Source organism: Salarias fasciatus, chromosome 6, assembly GCF_902148845.1.
Source record: "Salarias fasciatus chromosome 6, fSalaFa1.1, whole genome shotgun sequence".
Classification (NCBI taxonomy): Eukaryota; Metazoa; Chordata; class Actinopteri; order Blenniiformes; family Blenniidae; genus Salarias; species Salarias fasciatus.
In genome coordinates this window covers 16,934,734-16,952,360 of record NC_043750.1, presented here as the reverse complement: position 1 = coordinate 16,952,360, position 17,627 = coordinate 16,934,734, and the positions used below count along the sequence as shown (strand labels likewise).

General features: G+C 39.9%; 1 protein-coding gene across 1 annotated transcript in view; it reads right to left on the bottom strand.

Moving 5' to 3' along the window:
- The window catches only part of ctnna2 (catenin (cadherin-associated protein), alpha 2), a 343,169-nt gene that overhangs the window by 302,570 nt on the left and 22,972 nt on the right, over positions 1–17,627 (bottom strand). The window contains exon 2 of the mRNA XM_030094501.1: positions 10,154–10,260. Within this exon, the coding sequence (XP_029950361.1) occupies positions 10,154–10,255 (102 nt within the window). The 5' untranslated portion in view covers positions 10,256–10,260. The remainder of the gene's footprint in view (positions 1–10,153; positions 10,261–17,627) is intronic.

Below are 17,627 nucleotides of genomic sequence, written 5' to 3'. Positions count from 1 at the left end.
GCAGAACACAGAGACCCTTCCCTGAGTCACAGAGACAGAATGTCATGTCAAAGACCAAACATCCCTATGATGGAAATCCCATCCAAGAGGCAGAATTAGGGCGGAGAGATCATGGGGTAAATCTACTTTGTTATGCACAAGTGGCACTCATGTCATGTTGTAAGCCTGCAAAGAGATTTCCTGTGTTTCGGTCACACGAAAAAGCCATCCTGAATGACAGAAGAGGGACCTGACAGGAAGTACAAAATGATTAAGCTGTGAAGACAGATAAAAACAGTGGAATGTATAAAATGTAAAGCATGGTAAGGCTGCAGCCTACATTTTCTCAGGAGGGTATAGAAACACTGAAGGATTTTTTTTATTAAATAATCATGACAAATAGATGTGGCGTGAACACATCTACAAATGTTCTTTCATGTTAAAAGTCCATCAACATTAAATCATCCAATTACACTAATTTCAAAGTGAAAAAACTCAAAGCACAACACTAGCTTATGCTGGCTGGCAGAGACACAAATGTACCCTGGAAAGGTCAGGAGACAATTACAGCGAAGGCCCAGAAGAACATGCGATTTCAACATCCATTCATTCATGTTCTGTACTTCCTCAAACCAAAGGGGTAAAATCTTTTCTCGCTGATATTGACTGAAAGGATAGTCGCTCTCTGTAAAAGATACCAGCACACTCACCCTCACAGCCTGTACATTCTCACGTGCTGCCGATCTGAAGTATCCGACCACCGTACACGTTTTAGATTTACAGCAATGGGTGCATGCACACTCCGTATAATAAAACCTCATCAGCTTCAGACCACAATCTTTCTTGCTACAACAAGTTTCCATTACCCAACCATGCTGCCCTACCCAAAATACTGTGATTCATACAACAAATCAGGTTTCAATCCATTATAGCTTAAATATAATGTTAAGACTAAAAAACAGTAGATGAGATTAATGTCTGCCTTTGGCACAATCTGATAGTGTTTCAGTGGAAAAATTATAAAAAAAAAAAAAAGGAATCAAACTAGGTTCTTGTTTGGCGTCCATAAATCATAAATGAAGCTTAGCCATGAACTTTACTTCTTTCTTCAATATGTCAGAGCAAATCAAAGTCCAATTCTAAAGTATTCATTCAAGTGCACCAAACAGCTGCTTCATGAAACAGCTTTAAGGATTCAGTTTTACATTAAAGAAATAAGGTGCAACTTTTCTGACTACTTAATTTAAAATGAATTAACGGGCTATCTTTTTTGATAAGGGCACATTTTTTAAATTATTAAGCAAAGCAAGCATGGATAAGCAAGTAAATACTTAAGTAAATAGCAGGATTTAGGATGAAATGAGAAAAGTGGTCATGAAGTGGAACTAAAGACTAAATAAATACATAAAAGTGGAAAGATTAAACTACACTACACGATCAAAAGTATTTGCTCAGCTATCCAAATCACTGAATTTGGGTGTTCCAATCACTTCCATGGCTACGGGTGCTGCATGTGCAAAAAGTTGAGCCGTGAAAATTCCTCACCACGAAAAAAATTCCACAATCAACTGTTAGTAGTACGAAAGTGGAAGCAATTGGTAACCGCAGCAACTCCGCCATGAAAGGGAAGGTCACAGAGCGGGGTCGGCGGATGCTGAGGTGGAATGTGCACAGAGGTCGGCAATTTTCAACAGAGTCCTCCAGAACTTCATGTGATTTGCTCAAGAACAGTGTATCCTAAAGGAATGGCTTTCCATGACCAAGCAAATGCATCCAAGCCTCACATCATTAACTCATAGTGTAAGGTTATTTTTTGTGCATTTTTTCTTTGGGTTAACAGTGTTTGGCACCTGGCATGTGATATTTTCTGTATTCTGAGCCTCTGTAACATCTCTCATCCCGAGAATTTGCATCAAGGAGTTCTTACTTCATTAGTTGCTCCTGCTGTGAAACAATTATAAACAGCCTCACCAGATGATATTAGACTTTAGTAACTTCTGAGGCCAGCACACTGATAAAAATGAAGGAACCCACATTAGAAGATACCCAGAGACACTGCGTGATTGACACTGCGTCGAACATCTTGACGTGTTACATGTCAAGATGTTATTGGTTATTATATCAAGTGAGATGTCAGAATATACACCAGATCAAAATATTACAAGCCAATAAAATAATGACAGAATGGGAATGCATTTCAGTTCATTGTTTAAATAGTCAGCATTACTATATTTATTCAAAATGAGTGAATACATGCAAAGTGTTCCAGCACGATGAAGTAACTCCTGACTTCAAATCCAGTTGTTTTGAGTTTATCGGCTGGGAAAGGTGCAGAAAGTGAAGTTGGAAAGAACAAAGTCATCCAAGTCTTTGTCATTCAGTAACTTGGTTTGCATGCCTATGGAAATGCACACACCCAATTATTCATTGTCCCAAGTCTGTTGGTGGCTTTCAAACTTCAGATGCTAAAAACGGTGTCTTTGTTGTATGACGGCAGCGTGTCGTAGATGTTAATGTAGAAAGAAATCTAGACTTGTTAAGCGGCACAAAGACAAAAGTTCACATTTCCACATCACTCTACAGCATCTCTACTGTCTGCAGGGCTCTTTGGAGGTTCTCACTGTGACTTTGGGGGTCTTATCAGACTCTTAACTTTCTGTTAATTGGTGCTTGTCAGTTTCCTAGAAAGTATGAATATGGACACTCGGTCCATCGCCCCAGGTCCGCGAAGATGAGCTCCAGCCCCAGGAGACAGACTCAAATTAAGCAGGTAAAGACAATTGAGGAATATTATTTTCTCATTTTAATTTCAGATAAGAGCTTATACTGTGTAAATTGGACTGCCTGTACATTCGGATATTTACTGATGCAACTTCGATCTTTATTGCACACGGACACTGGCAATTCAAGCAGCCATAGCAAAAAGTGCTTCACATGCATGATGATATGAACTAAAAAACTGCCTGTGTGTCCGTATCAACCATTCAGCTTTGCAAACAAGTCAACTTCATGGACCTGGATTTTTTTTTTCTTTTTTTCCCCATCACAAGTCTGCTTCTCAAGGCTACTTTCCTCGAACTCTTTCAAAAAATATTGCTCTTGCCCGCAGTATAGAAATGTTCACTATATCAGAGGCACGATGGCTTCATACGCAGTGATAAAGTAAGGCCCTCAGTGTTATTAGCTATGGACCTGCCCAGTACTGGAGCTGGGGTGAGGGAAAGCTGGCCGTGATAAATGAGGCTGCTATCTCAAGCAATGTCAGCGTGAGCCTGTTTGTCTATCCTCCCGAGGCAACCTTTTATTCCATCCAAACACACTGAATCATCCAAATTGACAAGAAAAACAATCACAGTGTCTGGTTCATATCCCAAAATGTTTCACACTTCCAATGCAATTGTAGTGAAGATGGACTACCACAGTCAGCTGGTAAGTTTATTCCCACGGGACTTCAGAGAATGGATTTCGCCACAATACCTTCTTTTTCCACGGGCACTGTCCAGGAAGCCAGGTGTTGAATAATCATCTACTGTAATATCCATCAATTCTCTAAACTTAGCTGTCAGATGAAGGGTGGAAATAAAGTTACAGTTCATTTTGAGAAGTGTAGTTTGAAGGGAAATTGAATAAAAATCTCCAGCTGAACTCTTTCAAGTCTTGACAATTGCTATAAAGTATATGTTATCATAACAGTGAAAAGATTTAAGGAATCATTTCTGTAAGCAAGCCTTAAAGAGGCTGCGCTTTTCATCTTTTTATCCAAGTAAATACGCACTGTGGAACGACATATACACATTAAAAATGGTGTTTTGTGAAACAGTCATTGCAGTAAAACAAAAAAAAAAACAAAAAATTAAAATGTCAAGGAAAAGATCCATCATTTTAAGAAAAGGAAAAAAAAAGGCAGAGAGACAAGACAACTCCATTTTTGGGCAGACAAGCATTGCAATGTATAGGAATTGAAATTAATCAATGTGTTAGAAGAAGCAGTTCATCAGCCTTTTGTCCTGCAATTATCCACCTGTCACTTTGATAACCAATCAAGAGAGCAGACGCAGGAGGAGGCTCAAAGATTAAACTAATGCACAGAATCTACTCCAAAACAAAACGCAATGTTTCAATCTCAGCTGAAAATAAGCATACCTTATATTAATTTAAAAATTTGATTACAATGTCATTCAAAACCAAAAAACCTTCAAAGTGCTGCTTCAAAAATTCATCCATCACACACACACTGGCCCTGTTTACATGGACCCAAAAATCCTCCGTATAAATGGATTGTAAGGTGAAGTGGATTGTAAATGTGTCATGTAAACACCTGAGTGGATCCACTTCACTCGGAGCGGATTGTATTTCGGATCCGACTGTACGAGGTTGTCTACACCGATCGATAATCCGCTCCGTGTCTCATACATACGATGCTTGACAGTAGAGCAGATTAAATGGGGGATAATTTGTTTGTTCTGTGCACGCGTTCCCTCGTACGTGGTGACGTGATGACGTGCGCAGTATACGGGAAATTTTACTGTAACTGTAGATAACCGGCGTTCGCTAGAACGACTACAAGTTTCAGTCGGGTTTTCAACATCTGTTGTTCACAAGTTAACATGGATACCAGTTAACCTGAAACACCGGCAGGCGGCGCCGAGCCCCGGTGCACACACCGAGACGTGCCGCTCGGCAGGGCAGTGCGCCGGCCGAGGGAGCGCTCGCTCTTTGAGCAGTGTGTCATAGAGATGTAGGAACATTTTTTGAGCAGATATCCAGCAGATAAAGACACATTGCTCGGCAATGAGGACTCCTGGCTGCAAAGACCTGAAAATTCTGTTTGAGACTTTGTGCACATGTCACAGGACGCGTATAATCCGCTTTACCCAGGGCCCTTGCCGTCCATGTGTGCAAATGTGTTAAACACGATTGTTTTCAAAAAAGAAAAAAGACAAAATAAAGAAAAAAACACTCATGTAAACTGGGCCAATGAGAAAGGCAAACAAGACAGTACATTGATTAAATATCACAAATGTGCTCTACGTCAGGACTACAATTAGCCTTAAATCCAAACTTTGATGACAAAATTGTGAAAGCAGAGCTTGAGGGTCTGTGTGTCCAGTGAAGCAACAGAAAATTGCCAGCAGCAAACTGAAGAGGGATATCAGCTCTTTAAGTGGATTTCTGGAAGCCATATATATGTACATATCAATCATCTTTTATTCGGAACAGTTATAACACATTTATCCACATTAACTTTGATGAACTAAATGAATTGAGTGAATCAAGTTTTTTTTTTATTATTCAGAGGCCCATCTGGTTGTGGGTAGAGGAAGTAATGATGGAGAGCAGGACACACAGGTAGAATGAGTTTGTTCTTTGCAGAGAAGTCGGTGTGAGCGTCACACCAAACATTCTTGATGAGATCAACAGTCTTGTGAGTAATGTGATCTATTATGGACACACAGACCCCCACCGATCAAATGACATTTTAACATTTTCACAAAATTCTACCACACAAACTATAAGCACTAAAAGGAGTAGAGCATAAAATGAGAGTGAAGTATGTAAAAAACATAATGATTAGGGAGATGAATTGTTATGTGCGCCACCACGTCATGTGCTGTTTAAATTGATACGACACAGGATGCCTGCCTGTGCAGATTCAAGTGAAAGACTTAGACTTCTTCATATGGCTGTTTGGTCTCATTCCACATTGATATTCATGTCAGGACATTGAAGAGATTGTGTCCCCAAACAAACTGCCATGTTGATGTAGTGCTATCTGCATTAGTTAGTGTCACTGCAAATAAGTAAACAAGCAAAATCAGAGAAACTGTCCATGAGTCACATAAACTCAATCTGAAACAAACACGAGTCACAAATGCTATTTCGACAAGAGGATTGAAAATCAACTTGCGCTTCAACACTGCTGACATATTCCTACTGAGAAATCTCCTTGTTTGCTCCCTCAGTATGCCTGTCCCGTGTGATCTCAAATCCATATTGTATATTTTTCAAGAGATACAGGGACTTCAATTTAATCCGAAAATCTTGTTTCATTTGCAGAGTCTCTTCCCAAAGACATTATTGGTAACTAGAAGAAAAGACTTAGAATTACTTTGACTGTAGTTCAAGTCTATTTCTAAAAAAAACAATGAGCATCTCACTTTGTGTGGCTCTGCCTCGTCCCTTTGTTGTTTTGTGAGGTTTATTCTCCCAAGGCTCTTTGTGTATTACTGAGGATTATGCTTCAATGAGAAAAATACAAATCTTATGAAACATTCATGTATTACTCTTATTTGAGAAGATTCACACAGTGACCTTGTTCTGCTACTTCAATTATTTTTTTTCCTAGAAAAGTATCCTATTAAGTAGTTGAATATTCCATACTAGACTGTAAATAACTTCCCTGATATAACCTCGATCTGCTTTGCAGTCAAATTGAAGGATTTTGAATGAGAGCACTGAAGGACGTTGTAGAAGTTCAGATTCATCCCAGTGCTGCAGTAATCCCTGGCTTCTAAGAACAAACATAAAATGTTGACAACAGGAGATAAACAGGCTTTGCTTTAACAGGTAAAGTTGGCAAAAAAGTCGACAATCGATACTGGAACATTCCCCTGGGGGAGTAAAAGTAAACAGACTGGATACTGAGTCCCAGACTGCAAGTAAATCCTAACCGTCCCAAATCAAACATCCACCCGAGCCAGTGAATCAGGCATTACCTGCAATAAGACAGCTTTATTAAGCCATCCTGGAGAAAAGATGTTCCTCTGGAATGAATAGATACAGACCCATCGGGGAGGCTGTATTAATTTATGGGCATGGAAGATTTTGAAAGTGTCAGTGCACGGCTCCCCTCCTACCATGTAAATGCTTCTTCTATCAAAACATGTTCAGAAGAACCAGGTTATTTCTGCTGCTGAAGAAAGTCGAGGTGTTTTACGTTTATATATTGCTGCAACTAAATGCTTTAGCAGATCTGTGGAAGAACAAATTCTTTACTTAGTTACAAAGACAGTATTGTAGCTTAACAGGTGACGGCACTGTGTCAGCTTTGAAAACACGTAACTAATGAAACACTGAAGATGTCTGAACAATGTGACAAAAGTTCATTATTGCAAAGCTTTCTTGACTTACTGAATCCACAGTAACTCACACACTTAATATGTAACCAGATCATCCTCATTAACACTTGACAGAAGAAGGTTGTAACTTTAGATGCTGCATTCATACAAATGATCCAACCTTGAAACATTAAACCAGAGATAAAGCCAACACATTAGGTGGCAGAGCTGTAATCTATCCACAGTCAGATCGAAAGCCAAACCAAGCCGCACTTATAGCAAGTTAAAATGCATACAATTACCAAAATAATTCTAAGAATGTGTTTATTCAAACCTGCCAATCCCACCAACTGTGCTTCGCAACACAGTTTTGGATTTGATTTCCTGTTTTCTTTCTATTTTATCATCATGAAATTCTGCTTTGTACTTATTCAAAAGACAGCGAGAACCACTTTCCATGTGCTGCAATAATCCCGACTGCGCTATTATTACTTAATTATAAACACTTTATAACTATGTCTGTAAAAGTGTATCAAATAAACAAGGTATACCAGTAATTACCTACATACCTAAGAGGGATGCAGCGGTTCTTGGTAAAATATTGAGCCAATTGTTTCACTCTGCACAGTTCAATACACCCTTTAGGACAGGGCCTTTTTTTCTCTCGCATGGAAACACATCGCATTCGATAGCACGCTTGGTGGGCGGGCCACTGGGGGCCGTCTGCTCCAGAAGTTCAAACAGAGTCAACATGGTGGCCCCATCAAAAACTTTCTCTTTCATTACTAAAATGGTTCAGAGAAAACTATTTCTGAAAGCATCTGAGGGGAGAAATAAGCCGTGCAGTTGCTGAATGTGTCCTCGTTTTGTTTCCAATACAGCGAGTTTAGATGTTTTTTTGTTTTGTGACGCGTCGGACCTCCGCTGCCTGCACCACCTTCATACAAATGTCTGGTGTGGGATCAGTTGGGTTTTGCTGCTAAATACCCCGACGAGACAGTGAGAACACTTGACAGAAATTTCACTGTCCGCAAATGGTTTTTTTTGAAACATGTCCCATACGTAAAAGGAAACATGAGCAATACAGGCATACATCTCCAGCGGAAGCATTCTCAAGTAAAGCTTTCTGATAGTCAGTGACTCGAGAAGGTAACACCAGCAAAAAGACAAAAAAGACAACTGTCTATTAAGAATGCTGTTCAACAGATCTATAGTGCCACTTAACAAAATAAATAAATAAATAAAAACATGTTCTCTTTATGCACAAAACACGTACTGAACCAAGACCCAAAAATCAAGGTTCAGACCAAACCGTGGGCGATTGACAGTCTCCCTAACGCCATCAGGTTACAGCTGTCAATATGGTGAAATATGAGCCATGGAATTGGAGTAGAGAGATCTTCAGACTGCATGTACTCGACTGTGCCAGGTTGTGCTCAGTTTCTGTCACGCATGGGCAGCAAATAGCCACAGCTTGACAGAGAATGACGGCATACTTAGAAACACAAAGGGAAACCCAGCGTATTTCTTGTCTGCAAAACATAACACCCTTCGGCTAAAAGCCAGCAAACAACGCAACGCAACAAAAAAGTGAAAGAAGAAACAATTGAGGAGAACTCTTGGAAAAATATGGTGCCAATAAAAGACATGCTGCTCTGAAGGAGGAGCACACTAATTGCAATTCTACCATATGAAAGTAAGGAGATCAGAGGAATGATTGTGGCAATCACAACACTGCAGGGACTGCAAAATGTTAAAAGAATGGGATCTTATTAAAAACATGAAGCCTAATGCAGCCAACCAGAGTAGATCAAGCTGCTGGTGTACAAAGTGATCACATCATGGCCATCTGTGAGGAAGAGTCATATCTGCCCCAGATGGGAAGAGGAGTGGTGTCATGCTCAACAAATAAAATCCATACCATATCACTTTACTTAGGAAAGCATATTTTATTCCAATTCCCAAAACTAAACAAAAAATAATTAATCTGAACAGGCTTTGATGCAGGATGAAGCAGTCAAGATGGTAACTGTTCCTCTTAAGTTCTTACAAGGAAAATACAAAGCCATATCAAGAGGTCATATATCACTGCAAACATCATCCTGACTGGACTGTATGATTAGTATGTATTAATGGTTGCATGACACCAAGCAGACAATGGGCCCGGTCCAGGCTTGGAGGGCCTTTCTGAGTGGAGTTCCATGTTCTCCCTGTGCCAGACGCTTTGGAGAAAAACATGTGCTTCAGAATCATTCTAAATTGTGGGTCATTGCCAGTGATTGCCTCATGTTGGATCAATGATATGCCAAATACGTGACATCCCTTCCCACATAGTCAGCTGGGATCAGCTTCAGCCCTCCTGACCCTTAGCAGGCCAAAGTGTCATGGAAGACGGTCGAATGGATAAGTGAATGTTAGTTGTCAAGTATCTGCTACGACAGAATTATATTAATATATTAATTTTTCATGGACGTACCCTCAACCAGGGAAAGAAGTCAGGTGGTGTCGAACCTTCGTAATGCATTTCTATCCTTAACCACAAAGCAACTGGAGTCAATCACTTGTAGCCCTTGCTCTCAGATGAAAAATCTCTAACAAGGCCGAAAATGTTACAGCTACAAGTGGATTCTCCTTAATTCAAAAGAAAGTGATTTGCCTTTATCTCAGGCTGCTAATATGACTTTAATCTACACCAGGATTTGCAAGGATTAAATTTAATGAACAAAATAAGACTCTGAAATAGTATCTGCAAGATCTAAAGAATATCCAGCTCAAGCCATAAACACTGTCACAATGAGCCAAGGTGGCAGAAGTCCTGTTCAGCCATCTGCTCTGCTTAGAAGGCAAACAAAGCCAGTGAACTTGAGCCAAGATCTTTGGCTCAAGCTCAGTGCAGTTTTATACCTTTCAAACAGTGATCCAGCCAAGGTGCAAGCAGAAAGAAATCATTTTTTTCTCTCATATTGCACTGTAACAGCATGAGTATGTTCACTTGTTCCTTACATTTAGTGTGATCTAATCTGCAAATGTCACTGGTTGCAAATGACTAAGTGAGGCAGTTTTAGCTTCATTTTTCCTCCTTTTTTTTGTTTTGTAAAAATCATAAGATCAGGTACCTGTGTGACCAGGGGCTCCAGAAGCCTCTCCACAGTCAGGGTGCGGATCTCAAGACTCTTTGGGTCCCATTTCAACAGGATAGGGGAGGTGGCGGTCGTCATGGTCTCTGTTAAAAAAAAGAAAGAAAAATGAGCACAGAGGAACAAGTACGCTGGGACAGTGTGGAATGGAAGGTACATTTGCCTGTATGGATTGAATATGATGGATATTCCTGTGAAGCCAGTCAGACGATGAGGATACACAAAAATAAAAAGTAGCGTCACAGAGAGGCTTACTTCAGTGGGCGTCTGCTAACAATCAGCATATCTTAGTGTAAAAAAATGACTGGCCACTTTCTAAATCTTTAAGTTGCTGTTAAATGCATCTAAGTAAGCTCTTCCATCACCACCACACACCTCAGCAAAGCTCCAAAGGCTACCATTCATAAGGGGAGATCAGTATTGTTTATCCTCATTAGTACAGCTCGTTGTGATTCAGTGAAGTTCCTGGCCTACATTCGTCCACTTTTCTTCTGAGGAGTCTGAGCAGCATTTTGATGACTTTAAACTACTCAGGTACAAACTCTTCATGATGGAGGAATGCATTGAAATGCAGATGAACGCCGCAGAAAGCCGGCAGGAGGGGACAAAAATCTCATAAAAGTTGAAATAAAATTAACCTTTAGTCGAGTTCATGCAGTTAATCCGACTACCCTCTTAAAGAGCTGCTTCTCTGTTTGAAGGAAAATGGCAAAACCAGACGTCACGTTACTGCTGTGGCTATACGAGTCTCAGTCGGGCAGTTCTTCACTGAATCTGCTCTTTAACTTGAAGATTTTTGTCAGAACATATATTTTTTAAGCTCAGTGGGGTTACTTTGGGTGAGTACGAGGACAGAACAGCTGGCATGGGTGTAGCAGTCTGTTGTTACTGTGGGAATGCATTTCTACAGTAAGCAATTTCAGAATGGGCCAGCTGGGACCGGCCCAGTCTCCTGCCAATGTCAATGAGGCAGAAGGGAATAAAGAATGTGAATAAGAATGACAGATCTGGGCCAGAGGCCCCTAATACTACGCACAGTGAGCTAAGATGGATGGACAGTTGGAAATTTGGCAACGTAGCACTTTTGATGGAACCACAAGTTGGATATTCTACTTTTTAGAACTGTGCATTCAAAAATGTTTACAGTTTGAATCATAAAACTGTCATCACATTTGAGCACTCATCAAAGAAAAGTGTGGAGGAAGACAATTCATATTGTATCTATAAACTTAGGAATCTGCCACAAAAGCTGGCTTCAGCTGATATGACGAATGTCAGCACTTGATTAAATAAAGTGTGGCTGTTCGTCTTTCATTTCATCGGTTGGTCAAATACCGTTTTGGCTTTTATTCTGGTGAATGCCCTCTGTGAGTCTTCATAGTTCATGTTGACTTTGGAGAGACGGAAACTTGCTGTCATTTTCTAATTTATTGTGACCATTTGGCAGAAACATGCACTTTTTCGTTGTTGCTACCAACATTTTGAGTTAAAAAAACAGCAGCTTGAGTCAGTTATTCAGATATATGAATATCACAGTTATTAGAGCTTCTTTTTAAGACATGCTCTTATTATACTACAGGTTCCCAGCAGAGTGAAAATAAGCAGCAATGAGGTGATTGTTTGAGGCAGGAGAACATGCCACAGAAAACAGCAGCAGTGTGAAAAATTCCACTGCGCTGCTGTAATGTAATAAACAGAGTTCACTGCTGTATGACAGCGCAACTTGTCAAACACCGAGGTTAAAACTAATCATGACATGTTATGTAACCACAGCAAAAATAGAAAGACTTTTGCCTATTGAGGCATCGGCGCCAAGTCAAACATGAGTTACAAATAATGTGCAAAAATTTTAAAGTCCCCGACCTTACGTTATCTTTTACACTTTCCAACTGCATTAAACATTTTATACAACAATTTAGAACTCATATGAATTATACCAGAAAATACACCAGAGAATCACAGCAATTTAGTTAATATTAAATAGTCAGTCAAAATTAAAGCCAACATCTCATGATTTTAGGTTCCATGCATCTACCACAATAAGAAATATACCTTTGGGTTGGAATTTGTGGAAAAAGAAAATTAGATTCTTGGATCCAATATCATGTTTGTGAAATCTGGTCCAGTACAAAAGAACCCTGATGCAGTTGCGGTATCAATGCAGCCCATCAGTCTAAAGGCACCTTTACACTGTGGGGTTTGGACTCTTTCAGACAAAAGATGAGCACAATTGTGTATATTTCCTTGAATATGTCAAAAGATCTGTAGTCTTGAGTCAGAAAGTGTAAAATGAAGTTGTCACATTTGGACAACCACTGACAAGTTCAGATTTATATATATATCAGTGGCGGCTGCTGGTCTTCCAAAGAGGGGAAGCTCATTTTCAGCATACATTGTAATATGTGTAATCTGTTTTTTGTATGTAAATTCTATTAGCTTTCATGCCTTTTGTATGCCCTGTCAAAGTTAGACAGATCCTCAAAGCCCACTTGTGACCAGACAACACCTCCCTGAGATAGTTTCATCCAGAGGCATGGCCAGCAGGACATTTTATTGGTCACAGCGCTTCCAGTCAGCAGCTCACCTGGTCAGACCAGGACAGCTGAAAGGACCTGTTACTTTTCCCCACCTTTCGGCACCAGCTCAGTCTTCGGAGTTGATCTGTTATGCAGTTTAACACCAATTTTCTCTTCGTAAGGAAGACTATCAAATGGCTTCACCAAAATCCGGTCCACAACACTCACATTGTCTGCCGTTGTGTGCAGCTAGCGAGCAGCTGGAGCTGCTGGAGGCTGGAGCTGTGTGAGAGAAGGGGAGAAGCTCCACAGCTGCTCGTCGAGGACAGAAACTACAGAGTGACCGAAACGAGTCTCCAAACACAACGCTAGTCGTTTTTCACAAACACAAAGTCTCCAGGGATCAGCAAAGCCTCCGAATCAACTCAGCACAACAGAATGAAAAACTTCAGAAGCGCTTCGGTGCATTGTTTTACTTCAAGATCGCTGATTTGCTCATTTGGCTGTCAATCAAGCTTCACACAGATCATCCAATCACCACGCAGAAGCTCAGCGTCCAGGCGAGCTCACTGCCCCATAGACCCCCAGAGACGCTGAACGTCCGTGGGCGGGACCAGCCCAGCATTTTATCCAATGAGCGTCCAGTTTCACTGCAGCAGAACAACCCACTCTCGCTTCCGCATGGACGCTCAGCGTCCGGCTGTTTAAAGCGCCGTGCCGCTGCGAGGAGGAGTGAGAAAAAAGCCGAGTCAATTACTTGAGATAAGTAGCCGATTCTGAACAAAAGATGAACGTGTTGTAGCGCATATTTAGTCAATGAAATGTTCACACAACAGTAAATATTGGACCACTTATTTTTTGACATTTTAGGGGAAGTTGAGCTTCCCTTGCAGTCTTTGAGCAATCGCCACTGATATATATATATATATTTTTTAGATTGTTATTCTTGTCTCACTACGAGTCACTGCTGCTGCAAGTTACAGCTACTAATGAGAAATAGAAATGCAGCAGAAAATGATGTAACAATCAAAGAAAGGCCACCAAGGTGCAGCGCTACAAAGAAACTCTTCACCTTAATGAGCACATCTGAACCAGGCTGGTTTGTTTTACGGTGAAGAATATCAAGTTCAGGCATGCTGATTAAAATAAGAAATATGCAATGAGACCTTTTCAAGAACATTCTTGTGGTAGATGTGCTTGTCACAATTTCGAGTCTACATGACAACGTTTTTAACTGAAAAATATGAAAACTTCCGTTGCGTTTATGCAACAACGGTTCTAGAGTCAGAGCCACTGGAAACACTTTCTTTTTAAATGCTCCAACTTCATCTCTGTGGAACCTCGGGCAAAACATGCATTTTCACTAGAAACATCAGATAAACTTACTTCTCTTACCTCTCAAACAATAAAAGTTGTACTTTGGAATGCCTTTAGATTTCAAATGAATTTCAAACTGTGCCAAGCCAAAAACATCTTAACACACCAAGACAGACTTCTAAATCAGCATGTCCTTTCAGCAAATATCAAAAAATATGTCCAGCAGACAAACTTCTGTTTTGAACACTGCTGTTGGAGAGGTATCAACTCGTCATAAATGTTCCTATATTAATTCCAACACACAGAATTGGTTTTGAAATTACACAAGCTGTTGTGCATTACAGAACAGACATCCCAATATTGACACAATTTTTTGGGCTAGTATGCAAAATGCCAGTGTAATGAAAACTGGACTACAAGGTGAACAGTGTGAACGCTGCTGAACAATAGAAGCTGCTGCCAGAACAAAACATGTTGTCATGATGGTATCCAGCCTATCCTCACAAGCTTCCTGTGACTCTATGAAGAAGACATCACAACTTCATTAAAAGGCAAATACCTTCATTCACACAACAAATGGTCAAGTTGAATGAAAAATGCTATTCTATCACTGCATGTAAAGTGCAAATCCTGGCGACACACAGGACGGGGTTTATCGTTGGAGATCTTTGACAGCACTATGTCAATAACTGGCAGCCACACTTGCAACTTCTTACTGTGGAAAAGAGGGAATTGGTTTTCAAATATGTATATGTTCAGTTGTAACGTAGCCACATTACAGACAGAGCTAAACCTTTCAATTATGCAAAAGCAGGGTTTTTAAACAGGGAACAGGCAGGGGACCACAATAATATTGAGAATGCTTCTTCGAGACAAAGACTCTCACAGAGCTAGAGCGAAAACTGCTGAGTGACTCATCTGTCAAACACTGTCAGCTCCAACATCATTATTTTGTACATTCAGCTGCACAGTTTCACAACAAATGTGATCAAGCAGACTGTGTGGAGATATGGTGCATTTCTGAAATAAATTCTTCGGTTAATGATCTCTCCTGGTTATAATTAAAATAACACATACTCATCACTGTGAATGGGTTCATGCCAATAATACATGTCTAACTGTTGAAAGAGTAATTGACTAAAAGTGTACACTACAGTTTAAAAATGCAGTTTTTTCACCACTGAAGAGATACAGCACAATTTCACCACCCATTTAAAATACAAAACTTGATTCCAGTGGAATAAAACTCCTGCCGAGTTTGCTTAGAAACAAGAATTCTGTTTTGATACATATTTTTAGCAACATGTTCTTGAGAAATCAGATTTGGAAAAGTGGAGAAACTGTACAAATTATCAGAAACTTATTTCAAAGCAGAGCACATAGAATGACCACCAATGCTTCCAACTGGGGCTGCGAAATGTAAAAGGAAAAAACTTGACCAAGACGTTCCTGAAGGAGAAGACAGATTGTTTAAAGTGAATGCTCCTTCTATATTAATTATTTTTCGAGCAATGTTCTGACTTAATGCACTTTTAGGACAGCTGTGTCAAACTCATTTAAGTTCAGGGAGAAACTGGAGGGGGTCTGACCAGTGAAATGACAGCACAATAATGCAGAAACAGCCACAAATCCAAATGTTTTAGTGCAAATAAATAAAATACATGAGGATGAACAAACTTCATCCTCAGGAAACACGACTACAATAAAGAAAATCATTGAAATATTTGTGTTCATTTCAAATCTGCAGCTTATCCATCTTCATGCACTACAAATTGAGACCCAGACGCCTGTCTAGGAGAACCAGCATCCACTTCTGCAGCAGTGTGAGTGTAGCTGGTCTGCTGAACCGCACCACCCACATGCATCAATGAGCCTTTACTGACTATGACTCCGTCACCAGTTCACTGCTTCTCTTTGGCTTGGACTACACCTGATAGCTACTGAACACTGCAGGCCAGTAAGATCCAAGACGAATCACTGTTTCTGTACATGCTTTTAGAGAAGCATTAAGGCGTCACAATCTAGTCCTGGTCAGCCAAAAAAATCCTTAGTTCTATGGAAAAAAAAAAGTGAAGTGTTTTCACATTAAGAGCAAGTTTTTTTTTTCCTTTCTTACTGTAAAACTCTTTTGTTGTATTAGTACAGTCTTGCTGAGACGCAAGATTCACAGTTGAGTCACTGATATTTGTGAGACGTCGCTCTATTTGCCATGTAGAATTGCATGTGCGTGTCTGAGTGCTGACTTGACATTGAAAGCAAGCTGCGAGTTGCCCATAGGGGCTACAGAAGCTTTCAATCCATTCAACCCACACCGAGTCGGACTTCTATTTAGTGCTTCTGTTCTCAGAACCGCTTGTCTGTCAGAAGCACACAGAAGCTGAAAGCAAAGGGACCGCACAGTGTCTTCAACAGCCCGACAGACAGAAAGTTAATAGAGAAATGTGCTTTGAGTATGCGCTCAGCAGGAGCAGATCATATTTCTAAGTAATGAAGAAAATTTATAGATAAAAATGAAATAAGAAACTTGATGCATCGTTTAAAGTTGGGGATATCTGAAGTTAAAAAAGGTTTATCTTTTGTTGATGGCAAGAGTTCCTTACGAAGTCAGCTGGAGGAAAGGAACAGACCATGTTATTAAAATGTGGAGGAAAACCAACCATGTTTCACCATTTCTAGTTGGGTTTATTTTCCCCTAAATAGGCTTCGGTCCCCTTAAAGTTTTCTATTACCAGGTATTACTCTCCAAGAACACAACGTGCTATTTAGAAAAAAAAAAGTACATGATTAATTATGATTTGCTAAAATATTCTGGGTGTGTGCTTAAAATAGATCAGGACATTTACAGTCATCTTCTGTTTACAGTGACCATGTTCAAGCACTTTATTGATTTTTTTTTTTTTTTTTCCTAAGGTGCAATAAGTAATATTACGTCACATAACGTACTTCCCCCCTCCCCTCTCCAGTTTGGAAGACTAAGTGAGTTTAGGCAGTTCAGGTGCATCGACCTAGCAGTACATGCGTCAGCTGATGGTGTGGTCACAAAATACAGATTGCTGGGATGGTTTCTTCAATGACAGGAATGATTTTTATTGGTTGGTTTTTATGGTAAATATAGTAAATTTCTTACTGATTGTACCTTTAAGTAAAAGGCATTGGTCAGGTGCGCTAACTGGGAATAGCAGATACTTCGCTGAAGCAGAGGTGAAACCAAGCGTCAACCTCTGCTGGTAAAATTTGAAGATATTTTTACATTTCACATTTAGATCCGGTTTCAAATGCTCAGTACGGAGACATCCTGCTCCAATCAACAATAAGGGATTTAGGAACGCTATGGGTGACATCAATTTTCATCCATCCTTATCTCGGTCAACGCGTGAAACACAATGGTATTTACACTGTTATAATGAAAAAACTCTAAAAAGAAATCCTACATCAATAATGAGATCCAATGTTTTCCTATATTGTGGTAATTCCAGCCATTTCACCATTGTTTTTTTAGAAGGAAAAAAAAAATCAAAGACACGCATGTTAACAAATACGGTCACTTGCTCAGTAAATGTTTCACAAATATGAAAAGCAAAGAAACTGAGAAAATGATTTAAATGTAGTTTGCTGAAAAC